Source organism: Ixodes scapularis, unplaced genomic scaffold (genome assembly GCF_016920785.2).
Source record: "Ixodes scapularis isolate PalLabHiFi unplaced genomic scaffold, ASM1692078v2 PGA_scaffold5__190_contigs__length_132052651, whole genome shotgun sequence".
In the NCBI taxonomy this organism is placed as follows: Eukaryota; Metazoa; Arthropoda; class Arachnida; order Ixodida; family Ixodidae; genus Ixodes; species Ixodes scapularis.
Window position 1 is genome coordinate 68,233,222 of NW_024609880.1, and position 22,285 is coordinate 68,255,506.

General features: G+C 47.3%; 1 protein-coding gene across 3 annotated transcripts in view; it reads left to right on the plus strand.

The window, feature by feature from the left end:
• LOC8043730 (rap guanine nucleotide exchange factor 4) overlaps window positions 1-22,285 on the plus strand; it is a 308,461-nt gene that overhangs the window by 258,868 nt on the left and 27,308 nt on the right. For all 3 annotated transcript variants that reach the window (XM_040504817.2, XM_042294110.1, XM_042294109.1), the window contains 2 exons: window positions 612-757; window positions 18,338-18,414. In XM_040504817.2, coding sequence (XP_040360751.1) covers window positions 612-757; window positions 18,338-18,414 — 223 coding nt within the window. The remainder of the gene's footprint in view (window positions 1-611; window positions 758-18,337; window positions 18,415-22,285) is intronic.

Genomic DNA, 22,285 nt, shown 5'->3' on the forward strand with positions numbered 1-22,285 from the left:
GTCGTCATTATCGGACGCCTGCCAACAAGTGGTTGCCCTAGAAAAAGAAATTTGTCATCGGTTTTTGGAGCGTGCGACTTGTCACGCGAGCAAAAAAGAAAAAAAAAAGTCTACACGCCGATAGGGTTGTCAGAGGCTATGCTCGAAAACTGGGTATGACCCAAGATAGCTTAGTGACACTCGGGGACCAAGAAAAGACACACAGTTCGTTGTACAAAGCAAGAAACTGTCGGCCATGCCGGGTTTGACACGAAACGGGCCAGGGAACCTCTCGTTCAGAGGAATGAGTTTTTCTTCCAAGGTCAGTTAATTCATTCTACTGGCAGCTTCCTTATGGTGCACAAAGCTTGGTCTGATGCACCTCTCCACGGCCGCTTATGAAGCAGTTCACATAGACACTCGTTGAGGGGGCTAATGTTCTCATCGGATGTTAGTTTATTCTTTTGTTAGCCCCGGTATAACTAAAGCTCCGTCTGGCATGCAGGCCTCACCTTGCCGCGCGCAATATTCGCGATCACGGCACAGTGCTCGATGCGTGTTCTGTTGCGCGAGGTGTCGATGGGAACGATGGCGATCGCCCATGTTACGTGTCCATTTTTTTGCCACTGCAGGCCCCTGGAGAGAACGTTGGATGACTTGGACCTGATTTACGAAGAGCTGCTGCACATCAAGGCGCTGTCGCACCTGTCTAACAGCATCAAGCGGGAGCTGTATGGTGTGATGATCTTCGAATCGCACGCTACCAGTGGCACCATCCGTAAGTTTTTGCTTGCTTTTGAAACTTTAAATGGAGGGAAAAGATTTAGAATCATGTGGCTCTTCCGACTGGGTCGTTCGTGGTGGGATTCACTCATTGTTTCCTACTGGAAAAATATACTGGAAAAAGGGGGCATTTTCCGTGAATATATATCTTGGCCTCGCGAATCAATGTTCCCATTTGGAGGCTCCCAAAGTTTTAGATCCGCGCTTACCATGTCCCCCACCCTCCGCCCAGGTTTTTACTTAAAAAACAACAGAGATATGTTCAGTATGTGCTTGACTTGACAAATATGCCCTTAACGGAACAGCTCACACTAGGTGACCTTGCGATGCAAACGCGGCTAATCTCTCGGACGTTCAAAAACGCATTCGTGTTTGTACGCCTGCTGAATATCCAGAGGGTGAATTACGGCAATCGATAGAAGAAGCTAAGCCAATGGCGGTTTCTCCCCGACAATTGTTGATCGAACATTGCGAGCTCTTGTTCAAATTTGAATGAGTCAGTTTTTGTATGAATCATTCCTTATGACTTTGCGGAACCACAGTCTATGAACGACCGATGTTTCAGATTAAAATAATCTGATACGACTTTACCACTGAACCCACTAGGGTTTGCCGGAAGCTATCGTGGCGTCCGTTCTGCTCAGGTAAGCTAGCTTCGTGATCGTAGGCCCATCCCACAAGCCGGTATCGTTGCGCTGCCGCTGCCGTCATGCATCTTGGGAACTGCAGTCCTTCTGCACGCGCAACAACCCCGCTGGAGGTTGGCGCGTCCCGCACGTGTGCAACGCTTAGTGAGATTGTTCTATTGAGCAAGCTCAGCATACTAGCTTTGTGTATTTGTGTGAAAGAGTTAAATAGACTCCACTTTCCCCGCGTTACACCACTCGGGGTCTATTCACATTCGGGAGCCGTCTACTTTACGTGGAGAATATTTGTACGTACTCTGCTACAAAGTGGACCAATGTGGATAAAAGGTTACAAGAGACAAAACGATTTATAGCCGAGACCGTCGCTAAGTGCCACAACACAGAGAAGTCTACGCGGTGCTACTTACATCCCGCATAGTATATCTTGCCATGATTCTCAAGTGGCTGTAAAGAAAAATTTAGTATGTCAGAATATACTCACGGAGGTTTGGCCTGGCTAGTGAAGATTTCTATAATTATTCCTGATATTAACTGGAAACAAGCAAATAACACAATGGACGCCACGAAGACTGATGCCGGTTGTAATGCCAAAATCGTTCTGTTTTGACAGTTCTTTCAGTTACCAATCTGTTGCTATAGACCCTTTCTTCATGGGCGCCGCCATCTTGGATTGTCGTCACTTCCAGTATGGGCGAAAACATTGTTTTGCCATCGCCACGCCAATAGAAGGCATTAAGGACAAAAACGTAACCGTCACCCCATTCTCGTTTTGCCTACCCTCTATTTTTTTACTATTTGCAGGTTGAAACGCTCTGATATTTTTTCGTCGCCAATACCGGATATTCCTACTTGGCGGTTGGGGGCGAGAGTAAGCGGAAAAGGTCTATATGTTCCAATAAAAGTGGGCTTCGCCTAGAGTAACGAATGCTTCCCGCGTAATCAAATTTTAGTGTATCTCATGCCTACAGAGGTAAGCGTTGGGAGTGTTCTGCAAGCGATGGTTGCGTGAACCATCGTGAATCTTGTAACAAGGCTTTGTGCTTCCTGACTGACTTGAACACCCCTTCCTCGTTTGTCCTGATAACGCAAGGTCGTACCCGTATGCGTGCGTACATTTTTGTTTGGCGAGGTAATAAAATACGCTCCTCATTTTTGGTGGTCCTTCATTTGCAAGGAGACTTGGGTTTGTTGTTATATTTTGTTTTTTGTTCTGAAAGGGACATGGTGACTCTAACCGAATTTTATTATAGCGGAAAATGCGCTGCTCCGCCCAGCAGTATAGCCCACATAACAACGGTTTTAGAAGTCTTAGAATAAGCAGTGGAGGGTCATTTTGACAAATGAGCACAAGGGAGTACCCTAAAGTTTGTTTGAAACATTCATTCAGGGGACTGTTACGTCGCTGTGCCAACATCATTGCTTCAGTTATTATTCTTCCTAAAATTTCAACACCAACTCGGGGAAACAGGCAAAAAAAGAAAGAAAAGATCCTTTCTCTATCTTCAGCGATGTAATGTTAAAAGGGTTATTTGCAGAATGAAAGTTTTCTCAAGAAATAAGAAAAACAAAGAGAGGGAAAGAAGGAAAAAAAAAAAGAAAGGGCAAGGTGGTGCCATCGTTGCGTGTCGTCGCCATATTTTAACCACGGGCTTGTATCGCTTCGTGGACGGGCCGGGCGTTATACAGCGCGTGCACGCGTGCGACGAGTAGCTCGTTCTAAAAGTCTGATCGTCCCCCGAGGATTATCGGAGTTCCAGCGGCGCACCTTCGGGCTTAGAGCGCTACCGAACGTACGCCGACGCTGCTTGAAAAGAGCTCCCCTGGGATTGCATTTTCCCGCTATGCGCGTAATTTATTGCGCACTTCAAAGAAATCCTGGGTTGTCTCCGGAAAGAAAAAGCGCGCTCGAAGGCCACCATCGCGATTTATTAAAGCAGTTCAGCCAAACGAGTTTTTGTAGGGTTTTGCTCGAAGAACAAACTACATACATTGAATAATGAGGAAAGTGATGATTTTTCTCTCGTGTTTAGTGTTCTTCATAAAAATACACATACATATATTGTATAACCGCGGGCTTCCCGCATAGTTGTTCTACGTACGCACTGTATCTGTTAATGTACGCTTATGTTTTTATTCTTAGTCGTACCTAAATGTTTATGCAACAAACACTTCCTGGCGTCGCGCGCCCTCTCACTTCTGCGAACTATGCTGCGACGGAGGACGGCACTTATGAAAGGTGCCGAAAGTAAATTCTAAAACGTTTTCTTAACGTTTTTTTTTTTTTGCTTTTTTTTTTTTTTTTTTTAGTAGGACGACATTGATTCGCACGCCTTAGATTTCCCCTCAAAAGATGCCCGGAACATCTTCGTTCAGATCTCCATAAGGCTTGTGTATGGTGGTCGTCTCCTCTGGACAATCTACGCAAGGAATTACGCCTCGCTGTTGAGTTGAAGACAAACCAATTGCAAAACAGGAGGAATATACGAACGTATCTTAGACAAAATCTCTCGTCATAAATATTTTTTGGGTATCTATTCTTCCTAGTTTAACCCTTTTTTCGAGAAGGTTTCCTGGGTATGAAAGCAAATCATCAACTAAAAAGAAAAGAAAACTTTTTAGATATTAAAACATATAAGTATCGAAAACTGACTATAAAACTAATTCTTCGACCACAGCCGTTTCCTGTATTTTTATTGATTTTTTTATTTTTTTTATTTCGCTAATGAACTACGTTACTGCTTCGGGTTCCCGGCTCCTTCTTTCCTAGCCGCTATCTCAGATTAGCGATTCGGGGTCAAAACAATTATAGTTGTAGCCTTGTTACCATCGTGAGGAAGTAAAAATACAGTAAAAGACCACGCCTTCGTGCCCCGACAGTGGCCACGAGATAATGTTCCGTGTAGAAGCAATTGTCTTGTCTGGACGTTTAGACAGCGGGAAGTGAATCGTTCTTAGTGAACGTCTGGTGTATCTGCTTTAAATGAAACATTTAGCCAGTGCAGTACGACTGCTAGCCACGTGCCCTTTAGCGTGCATCACCACGCAGCAGCGATACACGACCAGGCGTCAGTACGACGCTCATCGCGATCTAAACGAACAGGGGTGGGAACTGAACCCTGGGTTCTGCAGCGCGGGCATTTGCCCCATGTGCTTCGAGTTGTGGTGAGCGATCACGCTCGTCCAAGGTTCCCCTGTCACAGGTTCGAGAGAATTAAAAGCAAACGACCCAATTCTATTAAAAAAAATAGCATTTTGATACGACCGGTGGCCGCGCGATAGATCTACGCTTTGGTGTACGGACTCACTGAGGGGAAAGGAATGAGTCAGAGACATTGTTAGGGAAATACACGTTCTTTACTAACATAACAAATATAAACGCGACACTCGAATTCCTAAACACACAGCACACGGAGGAAGAAAAAAATAAGTTGTTCGAAATAACGCGTAGATGCTGATCCAAAAGAAATAAAAATATAGCCAAAATTATCGATGCACGCACAAGTGCTTGCAGCGTTGAAAACACAGAAGTTCGAACAAAATACATATAACGATGAAACTAATGTCTACTCGCCAATTGACACTAAATAGAACTGGAAGAATAAGTAAAAAACATATACTGGTGAGAGGCGCGAACCTGGCTCCAGGGAGGTTGTTCGGGGTCACGTTGCCTTTTGCGTCGCCGGTTGGAGCCGGAAAGTTCGAGCGTGCTCGGGGCCCTGTGCAGGTGCCTCACGGCGTAACACTCCCCCACGAGCGCACACCTTCGGAGGCCTGAGACGTCACCGCGATGCCCCAGTTGCGGCCTTCCGAGTTCTTTCCGCGCGCGGCGGGAACCGACGATCGCTACCGCAGTGAACCCCAACACCACCACCACCAAAGAGGTGCCCGTAACATGCCCACCTTTGGCCGAGTCTACCGCCAGCAACAGCGCACTATATCTTGCACGGGGAGGCCATCACGTGACTTTTTGATCCCCAGCCATGGAAAGTTTACGCTAGGGACGGGCCAAACTTTTACCCAAGCGAAAATTCGGCGCCGAATCTTGGAATCTTCGGATGCGGCAAAGGCGAACTTTTGCCGAACTTTTTTAAGGTTCGGCAAAGATTCGGCAGAAACACATTGTTACCAGACTTAACACTGATATTTAGTTTTTTTTCTGGCGAAAAAAGGTTCATGTTTTTTTTCCTAACTTAAATGCAACTTGAAAAGGCATATTGAGATTGACACTGTTATTACTAGAGAAGGTGATATTCTACAAGATAATTGTATCGGTGACGTTTGTGTGTGTTTGCTGGCAATTGTAGTGACTCCTTGCAGAAGTGCTGTGACCCGAGCTTGGGTAGTAGCGGACGCAGTCACAAAACACGCTACGAGAGAACCTGCAAAAGTGTGTACATTTTTAAGGCAAAAACACTGCGTTCTTAGTTATTCTGGGAGTCACCGTTTCGTGCGCGAAAACGAATTCAACGGTGCTGAGCCTTCGCCAAAAGAGATAAAAATATAATGTAAATATGCATGTTTTTCGATTTGAGTCACCAGCTTTACATAGAAGTGTGCGTTCCACATTCGGAACGTCTCGTTTTTAGCCTTTAAAATGCCGGTTTTTGGTGTTAGGACACACACGGACGTTTAGAAAGACGGAAAAAGTGAGGAATGTTGGATGTGCAACGAGTTGAGCATGATATTTCTGTGTTTAGTTTTATGCAGACTCGTGAAAACTGCAAAATAACGGTAGTTAAAAAGTAAAAAAAATTTGTTTTGGCACAAACTACTTTTGAGCCGAAAACAGGATTGTTTTAATTGCGAGGAGCGCTTTAAAATAATTGTCAGTCAATGTATCACATCATTCGTCACTTGCGAAGTGGACTGCGTCAATTACTGGTCGATCTGTTGTTGAGGCAGAAAATATTGAAGAAAACCACGCTCGCAAAGGCTTACCAGACGCAGTTACCGTGTTAACTACTCCACACCTCGCCGTAACCGCTGGTTTTACTACACTGTACTCCCTTAAGAATGCCTGCACGTCTACTTACCCGGAAAAAGCTCAAAGAGCCAATCTCTGCAATCTACGAAATCCCTCAGCGAAGGATGAGGCGGAACATCTGCTTAAACCTCAAAATTAAATTTGCGCGGTGGCATTACGCAATGCAAGCATGACACTTTGCATTGTGTAATATCACAGTGCAGACTTCGTTTTTAGGTCTAAACGGATGTACCCAGGGGCGAATTTAGAGGGGGGTCCGGATGTCCTGACCCCCCTCTTGAATTCTGCGTGTGTAAAATTTAGGGCGTCAAACGAGGGAGGGGGGGAGTGGGTTCCTAAACATATGACACGCTGACCAACACCTGACCCCCCCTCGGGAAATTCTTGCATCCGCCCCTGGATGTACCGCCTCCTCATTCGCTGAGCAGATTTCGTTAATTTCAGAGATTGGCTCTTTGAGTGTTGTGCGGTTAAGTAGGCGCGCAGGCATTCTTTAGACTGTAGTTTAAACTAGTGATGGGGGCGAATCACCGGAGATTCGGGTTCCGGCTGACTCAGAAGTTCCCAAACCTTTTGAGACGAATATTCGGAAGATTCGAAGGTTCTGTCGTTGCTCGGCGTCGGTCTCGCATCGTAGCATTGCACTCCCTTCTGTCCGATATAGGTTTACGTGAGCGGAGAGTAGGCGAGATTGGCTAGGTCGTGGCGGGGAAGCCTCGACCGCCCCGAGGAGCGGACGACGGACCGCGCGATCGACTCGTCGTGCTCCGTAGTGCGTCCGGAAGATTTGACCAAACAAAACTCGAGGAGCGGACGCGGTGCGCGATGTGTCAGCTCTGCGCGCCGGAGTACTGCGCTCGCTCCGTCTGGTAGGTTTACGTGAAAGGCAAGACCGGCGAGATGTGCGATACTCTGTTGGGCGGCGGACGATGGACCACGGCGAGAGGAGGAGCCGAACCGCTGAGCAATTTGAGTAAACGAAAGTGCGCGGCGTTGACGAGACCAAGATAAGACTTTGGAGTGTGAACGACTGCAGGAACCTTCCACGGCGAGTTTCGGTCGCCGGCACGACCCTGTCAGATTACGTCATGAACTTCGCAATAACGCAGACTGCGGCTTTTTTTTTAGATTTCCGAGAGCCACCGAGCTGCTCAAACGATAGATTGTGGCCCTTTATTGCAACAGTGAGTGGACTTCGTCGAAGTGGAGTCTCGTTCGCTTCAAATCTGATGACTCGGACAGTCGTGGCAGGTGTGCCCCTGGATCGCGCTCTCGGCGCTGCTTCGGTGGCTTCATCAGCCCGTAGCGTTGGCTGCACCCTGAACTAAGGTAAAGCGAGGCAAATATTGTATTCAGAACTTAGGGTTTTATGAGCCAAAACTACGAAGGTCATTCGGCACACCCCACCGAAAAATCCGCCGGTTCGTTTCAAATTGAGTTGATACAACGTCGGTCCCGAAACCTATTAATGAAACACCCTAGTCAAACTTAAATGCATGGTTCAATCTTGGCTGCGATGCATACCAAGAACACCCCCAGTAGTATTGTGAACTGAATTGTGTGAACGCTCCAGAGATTATTTCACACGGGCGTGCGCAAAATAATGGGTGTCAAAATTCGCACGTAATTTATATTTATTTCGATGCAGGTAACATTTATCAAGCCGAACGAAGATACCCACGCCGTTATAACGCTTATATCCACTTGCGCGATGGTAACGGTGTGTAAAAAAAAAAAAGAGTCTTGAATTTATTGTTACTCGATCTAATAAAAGGCCGCAGGCGCAGACAACCACGGTGGAACCTAGTGGCACTCAGTTCGCACACGCCACGATGTACCATTCCGTGGTCACGTGGGGTTCATGTTTGAAAGGGAATCGGCGAGGAAAAAGAAAAAGGGCGAGCGACACGGGAGGCTGACTTGGCAAATTGCTACGAGGCTGACGTGCCCTCCCCGTGAGATCTCGGCTGCCTCGCCGACGCGAGCGCCGGTACGAGGTGCAGCGATTGTAATACGATATTCCAAAAGTCCGAGTCGGCCCACTCTGCGAGCGTGAGAAGAGGCCGCGAGACTACCGGATGCTTCTACACCACATAGAAAGATGAACACGTACAAAGAAAGTAAGTCGAATTCTGTGACATCCCCCAACGTTACGTCTTTTATTCAGTTCTTAGTTAATGAAATGAAGGACTATTTTATATATTCCGGGACCGGAAACTCTTATATCTTCTTTTTTGGGTGCTCATCCTGAGCTTAGTTATTAAATCGTCCAAGATGCGTTATTTTATTTGTTTTCCACCGCTAGTTTAATTTCCGTTAAAGCCTTTTTTTAGAGCGCAGCTCTTAGGCGCCCGTTTCCAGCTTGAGCGGCGTCGGCGTCGCCGTTGGCGTAAATGGCGTTGCATAATTTATGGGACGTTTCCCATAATGACGTCCCACGTGACGTCACGTGTGGCGTCACGAGGGTTACGAGTGACGTCACCGCGCGTTGCATTATGGGTAAATTTCCCCGCTAAATTTAGCGGAAACGTTTGCCCGCCAAGTTTGCCGAGAAAAATTCTCCGCTAAATTCAGCGGGAAAATTAGGGAGTTTTCGTAGACCGCGCTGCCCACTCCGCTAAGCGTTCCGCAACGAAGAAGTTGCTACTGCGCCTGCGCGCCGATAGCCTTGACTGTGAAGTTCCCGCTATCGTAGCGGGTTGCGGAGGGCCTTACGGGACAGCGGAAACGATCTACGAAAACTCCCTATTAACAAAAATTTTCCGCTAAATGGGATGGGAACAGGAAGAGGAGGAGGGGATGGTATGGATGAGGAGGCGGGCATAGCCTCGTCTCCGTACCTTCCCCTCCTCCTCCTCCTCAAGAGCTGCGCTCTAATTCGGCGTTACAGGGGATTGTAAACGTCTCATATTTTTACGATGTCTATTTTTCAGATATTTTTGTGGCGGCTCGCGGGCTCTCGAGCATCGCAGTATACGCATTTTTATTCCGTTATCATTTCTGTTCTTAATGATTTTCCAACTGATGAAGACAAGAAAAACAAAATGGCTCGTTCGAAAATGTGTGGGCGACTTCGAGGAAAAAGAAAAGCAAATGTTTCTAAGCAGACCGTTTCTACGAGTGCGCGTTGTTATAATATTTATTTTCTAGAAAGTGTTTCGGCCGTATAACTTTAGAGTCGCTCTTTGAACGAGCTCGGTTCGTCGGAAGATGTTGCGGTTTGTTTTGTAGTGAAGAAAATAAAATAAGTTCAGCAGAGACCAACATGCCTGCACTACGGGTAACGTCGCCACCCGGCTTGGGGATCGCAAAATAAACGACATTGAGCATTTTGGTTTTATAAGCGCAGGAGATGTCCACATTTAGTGTTCGCCAACGCTGACACCTTCATGCGGTATTCACACAACGGAGATAGCTCGGGAATTTTTCTCCGGCGCGCGCATCACGCAAAGAAAACGTCAGGTTTTTGCGATGTGGTGCTATGACGTCAGCTATGCACTGGAGGGAGGGCGGGACGCTTGGGCGGCACGAAGAATCCTGGTTTGGCGGCGGATCGTTTCGTTTTCAATGTTATTTTGTCACTAAAACCATTTGGTGTCAAATTTGAAACTCGCTAATTCGTCAACATGCCTCCCCCTGCGCATCTCGTCGAAGCGAATGACGAAGCTCAGGGGAAACGGCGCCCGCTGTCGACGTTTGCACACCCCTCCGCGGATTTCTCCCCCGTGTGAATCACGGGGCAGAAACGCCGAGCATGGATCATTATTCTCACGCTTCTTGCTTTGTTGTTCGTTCTTATTGCCTACTACCGCACTCTGATTAACTGCGGAGCTAGTGTAAGATGCTCGGCCATCGCCACGCCCCGCATTTCTTAAACTGGTGGCGACTGTAGAAGGCATAAAGGGTCGTGGATTGCAGCGATCGAGCATTTGTTGAACCGTCGACGCCTGTGTACGTCGACCGATTCGACTTTTTGCCCCGTCCTTTTTGAACAATTTTTCGATGAAAAGACTTAGCGGACTCGCGCCCAGCCTTCAAGACGAATAGAAAAGAAAAGGGAGTAGCCGGAGCAGTTAATAAAAAGCAAACTTGATTAGATACAATGACGTGCCGCTGGCGACAGCCAATTTTTACTTAATCAAGTAAAATATTTCTGAACACTTTTCATGCCGTCGCACCGGTATTGCCTTGCCCAGGGATTGAGGCCTCTTTGTTGCGACGAATCGATGAGTCGTGTTGTAATAGGCGCCATGCCTGTAACCATATGTACTCATCACTGTGCTATCAAAAAGAATAGTATTAAAGAAGGCCCGTTACCGGTGTCGACATCGCAGTTGCGTCAGTAGTAACTCAGACTTGAGTAAGACGAGGTATTATGAAGAACCATACCTGAGAAGATGAACCACCGCTATTAATATCAATGCGCTTTTGACTGGGTCGTCACTCGAATGAGGGGACCTTTCTTCGAAGCCTGTTTCGTCAAAATATTGAGTCACTTTAATGCGTGCTTTGGGGAAAATACAAAAGCCCCCCGCTGGTGTATAAAAAAGTTACCTGAACTCCTATACGGGCGACGGCTGTAAGTGCGAGTCAATTGCATTTGCATGAGGCCTTGCTGTATGTGCGTTTGCAGGGAGCCGAACGACCTGCAAAAATTATGAGCGGGCGCTCGGAGTCTGCGAGGATGCGCTCGGTACTTTGATCACATTTTATACCCTCAAACTCTTCATCCATGCGTACGGGCCAAATTCGCGTACTTAGAACGGTATGCGACAGTCCATCATCACAACACTTTTGTGCAAAAGTTTATGTGAGGGAGGCACTACACGTGAGCGTGGCGAATCTGCATCTTTACAAGCTATCCACTTTCCGTGCGGCATATAGCGGAAGTACGCTTTTATGCCCGCATAGAGTCTTTCTAGAATTCAACTGAAACTGCGCGCGTGTGTACGTGCTTGTGCGTGTGTGTGTGTATAGGTGCGTGCGGTGGCACGTTTGTGTGTGCGTGCGTGAGTCTTTATTTGTTTTCTTACCAGCGCATGTGGAAAGTCTACTAAGATAGGCGTTCGGTACCAATGTTAGGTTCTCAGTAATTCTACGTGTTTCTCACGGCGTTAACAATTAATCTGTAAAGGACATGATTTTGTCGAGATCGGTCGCTCCGCTGTCGCAGCACACGAGCGCAGAGGATGCCGGCGAAGCGGTCTCGTTGATCCCTCGGCCCGACGTCGGTCGGAGTAGCTTGTCCGGTGGGCCAAGGCCCTTTCGACACGCGCCGCGTGTCGACATCTCTGGTGGGCGGCTAGCCCCCATTCACAGCCGTGTGCAAGCGGCGGCAGTTGACTCCGAAGGACGCCGCATTGCCGCCGCTCTCGTTCGTGCATCTGGCTCTGCCCCGGGCCACGTGACAACACCTCCGTTGCCTCCGCCCTGTATGGCTTCTTCTTTCTTCCGTCGGCGTACCGCACACATCTACTAAGCCTGCTCTTGTGTTTGAGGAACGCGTGGACGGTGCGAAGAGGGGGTGCCCGAGGACAACAACGATGGTCGGAAATGTGTGGTGATTCGGTGGAGTTCGTTGTTTGCGCGGGCGTGCTCTTCTTCGATGGCGGAGGATTCAACTTGCGGAGTTTGCGGGCCTACCGTCGGTGTGATTGCGGTGGCTTCGTCGACTGCGTTGTGGTGAGGCGTGATCGAGGCCGTCGGGCGTCGGCAAACGTTTTATTCCGCGCCCGTTCATGACCCGTTCGCGACATTCCCTGAGAGCGGTTCTCTTCTGGGGAACGTAGAATCGCCTAGCTTTTGTGCTCTGTGGGATCAGCTGTAATTGGAATTTGGAGGCCGGATTGCAGGCTAGAGAAATCGTACAATAGAAAAGTTCTTCCCAGCGTTCTTTTTCGTGTCTTTCTTTTTTTTTTCTTTTTTGTCGACGAGTGCCGTATTTACTCGAGTAGTAGCCGCACTGTATATAAAGAAAGCCTGAGGGTTCTCTTTTCCGCGAAGCACGCGGATTGCCATTCACCGCGATCGACAGCATGATTCCAGCGGTTTACAAGACAGAGATAACGTCTTGTCGCGAAGATACCATCTCCGAAGATTGCATTTGTATGGAGAATCGTGTTCTCGATCTATTTATTCGCTACGTTATTTATGTGCAACAATGATTAGGTGTATATGTGTTCTACGGGAAAGTAGACGCAAGGGCCTTGTTCATAAATAGTGCGGCTATTACTCGAGTAAATACGGTACTCCAAATTTCCTGTCTTTTTTTTGTCGACGATTTTTTTGCAACACATCTGATTATGATGTCCTATAAACTGTTTTGTAGATGGCATAAGGTGATTGATTGTGACTTTTTATGATTTCAGTGTTCCTCTGAGTGTTTTAGTCATTCAGCTGATTTCGTTTTTGTATTGTCCTTTCTTCCTCGAGATTCTGAACGACCGAACGGATAACTTGATACAGAGAGAAATCGAATGATGTATTCGAGATATCTGACAAAACATACGAAATAGGAGAAGCGCCATTTTTAGCTTGGGCTGCCAAGTGGTCAAGTTCCATCAGCGTCTGCCATGGCAACTCTCTTGTTATGCAACGGTCTTTTCAGATCTCTCAATAGGATGACCCCCGCCCCACGGTGCATTTTAGAAGCGAGTGATCACTGGTTGCGCGTTTAGCAATCTCCGTCCAGTTGATACGCTGCAATGGTGGGATGGGGCTGTAGCTGACTGAACTGCCGTTGACGCTCCCCAAATGGTGTAAAGTGCGATTTCCTTTGTTTGACAAGCGTTTCGAATGAACATCGATCGCTCTTTCGCAAGCAAATGAGCGACGTACACTAAGGATGTCCTATCGTATGGATAGCTCTACTAGCTTTAACAGGCGGACTTTTCGGTGTTGCGTAAGCTAAGGGCATATATTGTTCAGCTTGCTGGTTTCCGTATTCGCGGACTAGTGTTTTTGACGTCAGCTTGCGGCTGTGCACTTTTATGGCGTCTCAAACGCTGATTCTGGGCGTTTTCTGTGGTTTTTGTTCTTATCGGTGAAGCATTCTTCGTAACTCCTGCGAACGGGCCGGTATCGTCGCGCCGAGACACATTTATTCCGCATATGCGTTCCGACACGGAACGTATATGCGGAATAAATTTATCGACCCACGCTTTGTTGACGACCTTTCACCGACCCACGTTTTGTCGACGCTGTGGCGTTTCTTCAGAAAGGACGTCGTGAACCCCACGCTCGTTCGACGTTGCTTTGACAAGATTTTTTTTTTATTTCTTGTTTTGCTAGGTTGATCGAATTTGATTACTGGCTTTATTTAGCTGACTGCCTTATTCTTGAAGTGTATAGGAGTGCAGACGGCTCGATGAATTACGCCGATAGGGCAGTCATAAATCCGCGAGATTTAAAGGAAGCGGGCATAATGTAACAGACGCCCGAAACTGTGGGTTTACCCTGAGCCCAGGAAGTAGGGGTAAAAAAGACCAAACTGCTTTTGAATATTTCTTTATTTGCATAACAGGCGTTGGCGCACAGGCTCAAAAATGCCGTTGTCGTTGTGGAGGCTGTTCAGGGCATGGGCAGTCCGTCTTACTGTGCTGGCTGGCAGGTGTCTCCTCTTCTCGTCACATTGACCCTTGGTCCTCGCCTTCGATAAACTGTCCCTTTCCAGTTCTTTTGCTTCTCCACCTTCCCTGTGTTCTCCGTTGGATTCCCGATGCGCCGATCTACTTCCGACTCTCAGAAGCTCTTTGGCGCCGTACTGTCGATCCGTGCCCGACTGTAGAGATCTTGTTTGGTAGGGCCTTCTTTGCACGGCTGAATCATCACGCTCGCTCCCTCTCACAATGAAACGTTCCCTGAACATTTTGTTTCACCGCATCCGGTATTTAGCACAGTTTGCTGCGCATCACTATAGTTGTTCACGCAAGTCTAAAGTACTGCACGCACCAGTTATCACGTCTATATAAGCAACATCACATTACAAGCAATTAAGACTCACCAAGACGTTTCACATTCTAGTACCTGCGCACCGAGGTCCTAGAGGGACTCTAGCGAAAGCTCGCTATAAAAGATAGAAATGAATGAGTCCTTGAACAAAAATTAAGTCCTTCTGTTTACCATCCTCTCCCGTACCGATCCAACGTCGGCTCCTGGTGGTGTATCGGCATTGCGGTATAAGGGGGACTGACGGACGTACCGCGTTAGAATCTGGGGTTGAGTCACGACCTATAGACCGACGCGCTGTTTACAAACAGCCCACATTTGCCCGCACCAAGTGTGGGCACTGCGCCAGTGCAGAAACCAGATTCGCGTGAGTTGAAGCTTCTGCGCATGCGCCGTGGCGACAACAGCGCCACCGCAGAGGTGTGACGTCAGAGCCGCGTGTTGGTCTATAGACCGTTTTACTGAAAGAGGGCGAGAGAGAAAAGGGGAAAGGGCTACCGGCGCTTTCCCCCTCTCTGATTGTGTAGAAAGAGTGAAAGTCCCGGATGAGGAGGCTTGGCCGGTGTTGGGTGTCTGCCGTTCCCTAACTTCGTTCGCGTTTCTTTTTTGTTTTGAACTCGCAAACTTAATTAGAGTAACGGGCTTCGATGGCAACAGTTCCCCGGCCATCGGGACACCATTGCTCGGTCATAGGGTGCACGAATAACGATAGAAAGCGTCGAATACTGTCCGAGGACCTATGTAGCTTGCAATGAATCCGGCAAGGCGAGAGCGGCTGCAATGTCTTTAAGCTCTATCGCTTTCCACATGACCCCGGTCTTGGCGGCAGTGGGTTGCGTTCGTAAACCGAAAAGACATTTCCTCAACACCATCTTCTCGACTGTGCTCGGAACAGCTTGTGAATGGAGCGCGCACCGAACGCTGTACCGCCGATGAACATGGGGTACGCTCGCAAGGTGCGTGCCAGTTTTCTCATGATAATTGCTGTTTCAGCTTGTAAAATTTTGTAACTGAATTTATCTTAATATTGATAATTTGCAGTGGTGACTGACTCGATTTCCTCATTTACAACACTTAGTTGAAGGCTTATTTCCGCCGCCGGGTGAGGCTAGAAATTGTTGAAAAGGTAGTTCTATCGGTTTTCCTGAATAGCAATCCCCTGTGCGATAGAGCCGGCAAAAGCGCTCCTTGGAGTGCCGCTGGTGTGTTTTTTGGGTTGTTTCCGCTGATTGTGCGCTTTGAAGCGCTGGAGAGTCGCTCCAGGGTACGACTCGTGTGTTGCGATCTGCGTCTTCGAGCCCAGTGTGTACGTTTCTTTGTCCGAGTCATGGCATCCGCCAGTGCGGCAACGGGGGGAACAGCGGCAGCGAATGTGTCAGTGATAGAAATTGGAGGTTAGTACTCAAAATGTTGCATCAAATAGTAAAATAATTCGTGGCTGCTTTGTCGCTTTCTGCGGTTCGATATAAGCACATCTAGAACGTCTTCGTCGTTCAACCACAATGAAATATGAGAACACGGACACGCAAGATAAAAGCAGCGCAGCAAAACGATATGTAGCAGCTCCGGGTGTTTACAAAAGTTAATTGAGGTTCCCGTTTCGTGTATCGCTTGTTCATTACTAAAAACGGCTGCGTTGAAGTGAGCCTATTGCAAGCAAAACTTCATGAATGGTTCGTCATTTCCAGTCACGCGGAAAGCGGTGGAGCTTCAAAACATTGCAGCCGCACGTGCCTTGCCGAATTCCATGCAAGCTACGAGGTCCTTGGGCGGTATTCGACGCTTTCTGTCGTTATTCGTGCACCCTATGACCGAGCAATGGTGTCCCGATGACCGGGGGACTGTTGCCATCGAAGCCCATGGCTCTAATTAAGTTTGCGAGTCTAAAACAGAAAAGAAAGCGCGAAAGAAGTTGGGGCACAGCAGACACCCAGCACCGGCCAAGCCTCTCATCCGGGACTTTTACACTTTTTACACAATCAGAAAGGGGGAAAGCGCCGGTAGCCCTTTCCCCTTTTCTCTCTCGCTCTCAAAATGGCGCTACCCACGATAAAACGGTCTATATACAGCCGTCGCCTAATCCATGACGGGCCCAGCGTTTACCACCAAGAGAGGCATCCACCTGCGTGGATGCCATCTCGACTTCTGTGGATCCGGCCCCTCGTCATTTCAGCGCATCGCGAGTGGCATTGATCCTCATTACGTAATGCGAAAAAAAGGAAAAAGAAACTGCCGGACCGAAGTTTGGATAACTCGGTTTGTCGTTCCGGCCCGCAGTTCCGGCCCTCTATGAATCTGTTCTGTCCCAGTGTGCTTTCCTCTCCGCTCAACTTCCGCAGCCGTTGCCCCAGACTTAATGACCCCACATGAAGGCTCGACCTCGTGCTCTACGCGCGTTAGGTGGTTCGTGTGGACAATTGTGGTGGATTCCCCCCCCCCCCCCCCCCCTCCCTGCCCATCCCATCCCCCCCGCCCCACAATGATTGGTTTGATTCTGAATGTAACTGGAGAAAGACACCCTAACACCAGGTAGATTGCCTTCCACTTATAGGACTGAGCTTCTTCGCCAACCCCGTCCCCACTCGCACGTTTTGAACGCACTGCAAAGCGTTGTGCTTTACCAACAGCGCAGACTAAACTTTGAGGCCTAAACAGATGTTACGCCTCATCATTCCCTGAGCTGATTTCGTAGATTGCAGAGATTGGCTCTTCGAGTGTTTTGTGGGTAAGTAGACGCGCAGGCATTTTTTTAGAGTGTACTGCCGAGACCGGTTATAGCAAAGTTGGTTATAACGAAAAAGCGGCTACAGCGAAGCGATCACGATTTCCCTTCCCTTTTGCACTTCGTTAACCGAAGTCGGTTATAACGAAATAGCCGATACACCGAAGTGATTTCCGATTCTTATTGACTTCGTTATGATCGGTCTCCACAGTAGCACAAAATGCACGTTGTTTTCCGCAGGCACGATGATAGACTTACCTGCGGACGCGCCTGAAGTATGCTCGAAGAATATCTTTACCTCATTCATATCTGTGCTTCGAACATGTCTGTATTCCGTTTTTATGACCAATATGAGAGAACCACTCTACAAGAAAATAATTAATGCCTCAGTATGTTTCTGAAAACCATCTTTTGTATGGTGTATTAGCAGTATGACCGCTGCCAGAGGAGACGATGTGCATCGAACGACGGTGCCAACGCAACGCCGCATGATGGTCTGATGTAATCTTTCCACAAACTGTAACGTCGATGAAACAGCACCGTTTCGACGAAACGATCTGTCGAGGAAACTTCATTCGACGGACCGATCACCACCGCTTCCGGGGCCCCAATTTTCATCTTCGAACTGGGTTAACCCGTTTGCCCGTATGTCGGGCCTCGCTATCGGGTCTTGAACAGCACGCGCAGACCGTTAGGGGAAAGCAACGAAACGGGACTCCCGAAAGCCGGTCACGTGATCTCGTGTTGGCCGTCTTTTGGGGCCGGCTGGTGACGCCGCCGTATTATCAAATTCAGTTCCTCTTGACGGCCTGTGTCGTCCATGTAATGTGTATCACATATCGCAGCGATGGAATACTTTATCGCCTCATAATTTATCACAAAATGTCATTTTGTTGTCTTATGTATGCACACCTTGCTCCGTTTACTTTTGCCGTAACTATACATGGGTTGCATTGACGTCACATCGCATACTTTTGACCACCATGTAAGAGGAGGAGAGGGAAGCTGCTTTTGCAAGACTTTTAAGTGACTGACGGGTTAATCTTCTATAATCTTCTGGGAGAAGAATAGCGACGCCTGTGCAAATCCGGGAGGCGCAAAAAAAGGTCCTGATAAGAGGGCAGCTCCTTCTTGCTTTCTTCTCTGGTGGTCATCGGAGCGCTCTTTGAATGAAGTCACGTTCAACCCATGCATAGATACAAATATTATCACTGCATCCGCGAAACAAATAGTAACAAATATACATACCTAAGCGAGTGTCTTTTGCTCTTGCAGTGTTCAACCAGGGTGACGAAGGGAAGTCGTGGTACATCATCCTGAGAGGATCGGTCAACGTAGTGATCTACGGCAAGGTGAGCCTGACAAACGCGGGGAGTGGTGACCGAGTATCTTATTGGCAGTCCGCAGCCAATGAGATTGGGGCATTAACCGACGAAAACTCCCAAGAACAAATCACAAAGCGGTAATATAATAAGAAATTCATTTCTCATGCCATCAGTGAATACACCATCGCGTGTCCTGTAGGTCTTCGGGGGCTGTTTCGGCAACACGACGTGATGTTTTCCGCGCATCGATTTCCCTGCACAGGCTTCCGGCCGCAAGTCTACCCGACCTACGATATGGTGAAGATGTTCATTATTCTGCCCTGATTAACCTCAGATAAGAAGGCGTTGGTTATTGAGGAGGGATTGATACCGGGTGGTTGGGCGGGCTCCGTGGGTTGAATATTCGGCTCTACACATATTCTGCAAACAAGCACAAGAGTGGGCTTTTTTTTTTTTTTTAGGTCTTTTTTAGGGTGTATGCTTACCAACTGACGCGTCAATACCTTACGCATAAATGTAACTTATTGGCGTCTGATGACGCTTAGAAAGTGTATAGGTGGAAATATGCCTTTATCTTTACTGAATACAAAGACGTTTTTTACTAAGAATTACTTATTCAGAACGGCTACATGCACATCTCGAAACATGCACATCTCGAATAAACCTCTTGGAAGGGGCCAATTGATGACATCAACTTTTTTTCTTTTCTTTTTTTTTGTGCAAAACGAAATTGTTTTTGATTTTTTTTTTTTAACGGGCATTTCCGTGAAACGCTTGGTATACGCTCTTCGTGACATCCAAATTGACACTAGAGTTGGAACGATAAAAGGAAGGGAGTCCAACTGCAAAGTCACGTTTTCCTTATAAATCCCCCTTTGTCGTTGCATGCGGGCTAAGCTTTCCTTAAGCCTAATCCCCTTAGCGACAGAGACCTCCAATCGTGCGTTAATCCGTTCGCGGGAATTCTGCAGCGGAGCTATGCTGCCCGCGCGTCCTTTCCTCACGAGAATACGAAGTAAACAACGGAATCCAACTTTAAATTCCGTGAATGCGCGGTTTATACTGGGGGCTGCCGTTACGCTCCATGTAGTTAGAAATTAATTGTAGTTGTGTCGTGTGTATGTTTATACAGCAGGAATTTTGTCAGACCCCAATGGGTGCGCGAGAAATTATATACTGAGGTAAGCCCTAGCTCGCGTTTACCGTTTCATTGAATTCTTTCATTTTATGTGTTCAACTTCCTGGTCTGACATTTGGGTTAAACAACCAGTTCCACAAAACAGGAAGCAGTGGCAGAGTTTCCATTCTCGTTATTCCGTCGTTCGCTGTGAGCCTCGCACAAAAGCGGAAGCTTTAAATTGTGAGTTGCCTCCATGTGTACAAACCTCGAAACCTCCGTACCTTATTTACTTTAAACGCACTGGTGGGGGATCGTACACATCGAGAATTCAGGTGAGAAGAGTAATTGTGTTGAAACGCTTGTTTAGGCAGCGAGAATTTAGTCAGCACCAATGGGCGCACTGATTTCTGAACTTACAATTTGAATGGTTTCGCGTGTGTCTTTGCCCGAACCTTTGGGAATCGTTGTCAATGCCGGGAAGTTTTGTTATCGACCAGTGTCCTGGGCGTATGGGCATGAACATTTTGATAGTTATTGAGAGCTATGTAAATTACAAAAAAAAAATGGGACGATTTTATTTTCCGTCGTTAGCTGTGCACTGTCATGTTTTGTCGCATGCTAGATTTTTTTTTTTCGTTTTCCATTTTTAATTATGTAGAAGTGAGCACGTTTTCTAGATTTATAAATGTTTTGCACTGCGCCGCATTGCAGACCGTGGGTTGCTTAAAGGCCCAAATAAAGGCACGATGATGATGACGACCGCACGCCGGTATAATGCTCATTCAATTCGAAACGGGCAGCGGGGAGGATGGAAGAAAGTGAGCAAAGTGTTTGAAGTAGGTTTACAAGCATACGAAAAGAGCCAAATCCCTGCCGTACATCATATCATAAACATCCGCAATGCTGGCAAAAAAAAAAAGAAAGAAACAGGCGCGAGCGCATGATTTTGACAAAGGGTCGTTTATGCTCAAATTTTCTCACAAACAAAGCATTATACTGGACTAGGCTTACGTTCCTGTAGGCATTTGTGAGATGGCGTATAGGGCGTCTGGTTTCATAACGTCAATTAGTGGTGACACGGCGAGCTATCTGTATACGTGTATAAATGTGTGCGGCTTGTCTTATGGGGTTTCTGAAAACACGGGCACGCACGCCGACACAAAATCGCACTCACACGAGCGCGCTCTCGGCACTTATTGGAGTCAGGTGTCGCGAAGCGTACGAAACGCACGATACTTTTATATTCTTTTCTTTTGTCGACGACTCTACGCTCGCTCGGTGTGCATCATCAGAGCGAAAAACAACGGCGCAACAGCAGATCTGTGTCGTTGCGCAGGGAACTAGCTGCACACTGTAGTACATTTCTTTCTTGCTTAGGAACGGCCAGCCACAGCGGAGATAGGAAGAACGACAGTCGGAACGCACACTCCTTTTGCGCTCAGATTCGCGTTACAATGAACGCGAGTGAAAAACGACTTGTCGGGACACAAAGGAAGTCCATAGAGGAGTACGTTCCTGCGTCTCCGGAGAGCTTCTGTTGATGACAGCCGGGCATTTTAAATCTGTCTCGCGGCGTTCGCTCCATTAGAACCCGCACCAAAATCCGGAAGTGTACAGTAGCGCAATAGGGTTTGCTTCTTCGCAACGCCGATAAAACGTATTCTAAAAAAAAAGAAAAAAAAAAGAAGAAAAACGTGTTTTTTGTAACAAGAAAATTGCGATTTAAGAATCATTCTAAAGAAACGGCTGTGTACCTCAGTTCGGCTAGCTTTCCGATCCGGATATAGCCGAACACCAATTCTGTTTTTCTTCAATTTTGTTAGCTCGTCATCGAAGCGGTCTTTCTGCAATCCGTGTGCAGCTGTCACATCGTCCGATGTCGTGCTTTGATAAATAATTTGTTTTTGGTTCGGCGAGAATTTGTTCGAGCTGATGTTTGCGTCGCTGTACTGCCTGTTTGGAAATGACCCTGCGATGGAAAATTGATAAGATCTGCAGTGGCCACTCGAATTGTAGCAGGCAAGCACACGCTGTGGCACATTCAAATTTGACTTTCTATAATGTTGGCTACGATGGCAATGTCTTTAGTATTGTACCCTACACTTATGTGTGTCTCTAAGACTGAAACGGCAGTTGCACCTTACTCAGTTACCAGTCCAACAGTTTCACCAAAAGACTTGAAATGTCCGAATGCTTCTGAAATAGAAAATGATATAACCGAGATTGTTTTAAAAGCTCTGGGCTTCTTTTTACTAAATGACGAAACGTGTAGCTATGTTGAGAGTGACTCTAAACGATGTCTAGGAAAGTTTGATTTAGTCAAAGTGGCGCCGGCTACTCTCTAACTTTAAAGATATAATGTATAAGATTTTAGAGTTATGATTTTAAAGGTATGGAAACGCTTTCGCTCACTTTAAACCGCTTCGGGGTGTTCACAAGGTCCTAATATTGGAGGGCAGTCATGTTGACCGCGCACCCTGCTTTGTTTAGCCTGGAGTAGACAATAGCGTATTGTTCTTCACCACGAAAATATATATACAAAAAAAAAAAAGACCCTACGTAACGATTAGTGCATCAATGTTAGGCCTGCGCCTCATTACCTGTCACTGAGAGCGTTTACCCAAGGCACCGCGAATCACGTTGCGCCCTTAAACTAAACAATCAAAAACGATTTTTTTTTTTGGTGGGGAGGGGGGGGGGGGGGAAGGGATGGAAGGAAGGGAGGGTTTTGCGGAGCCAGACTTTCGAGCACTTAAATCAAGTCCAGGCTCGTGGTCT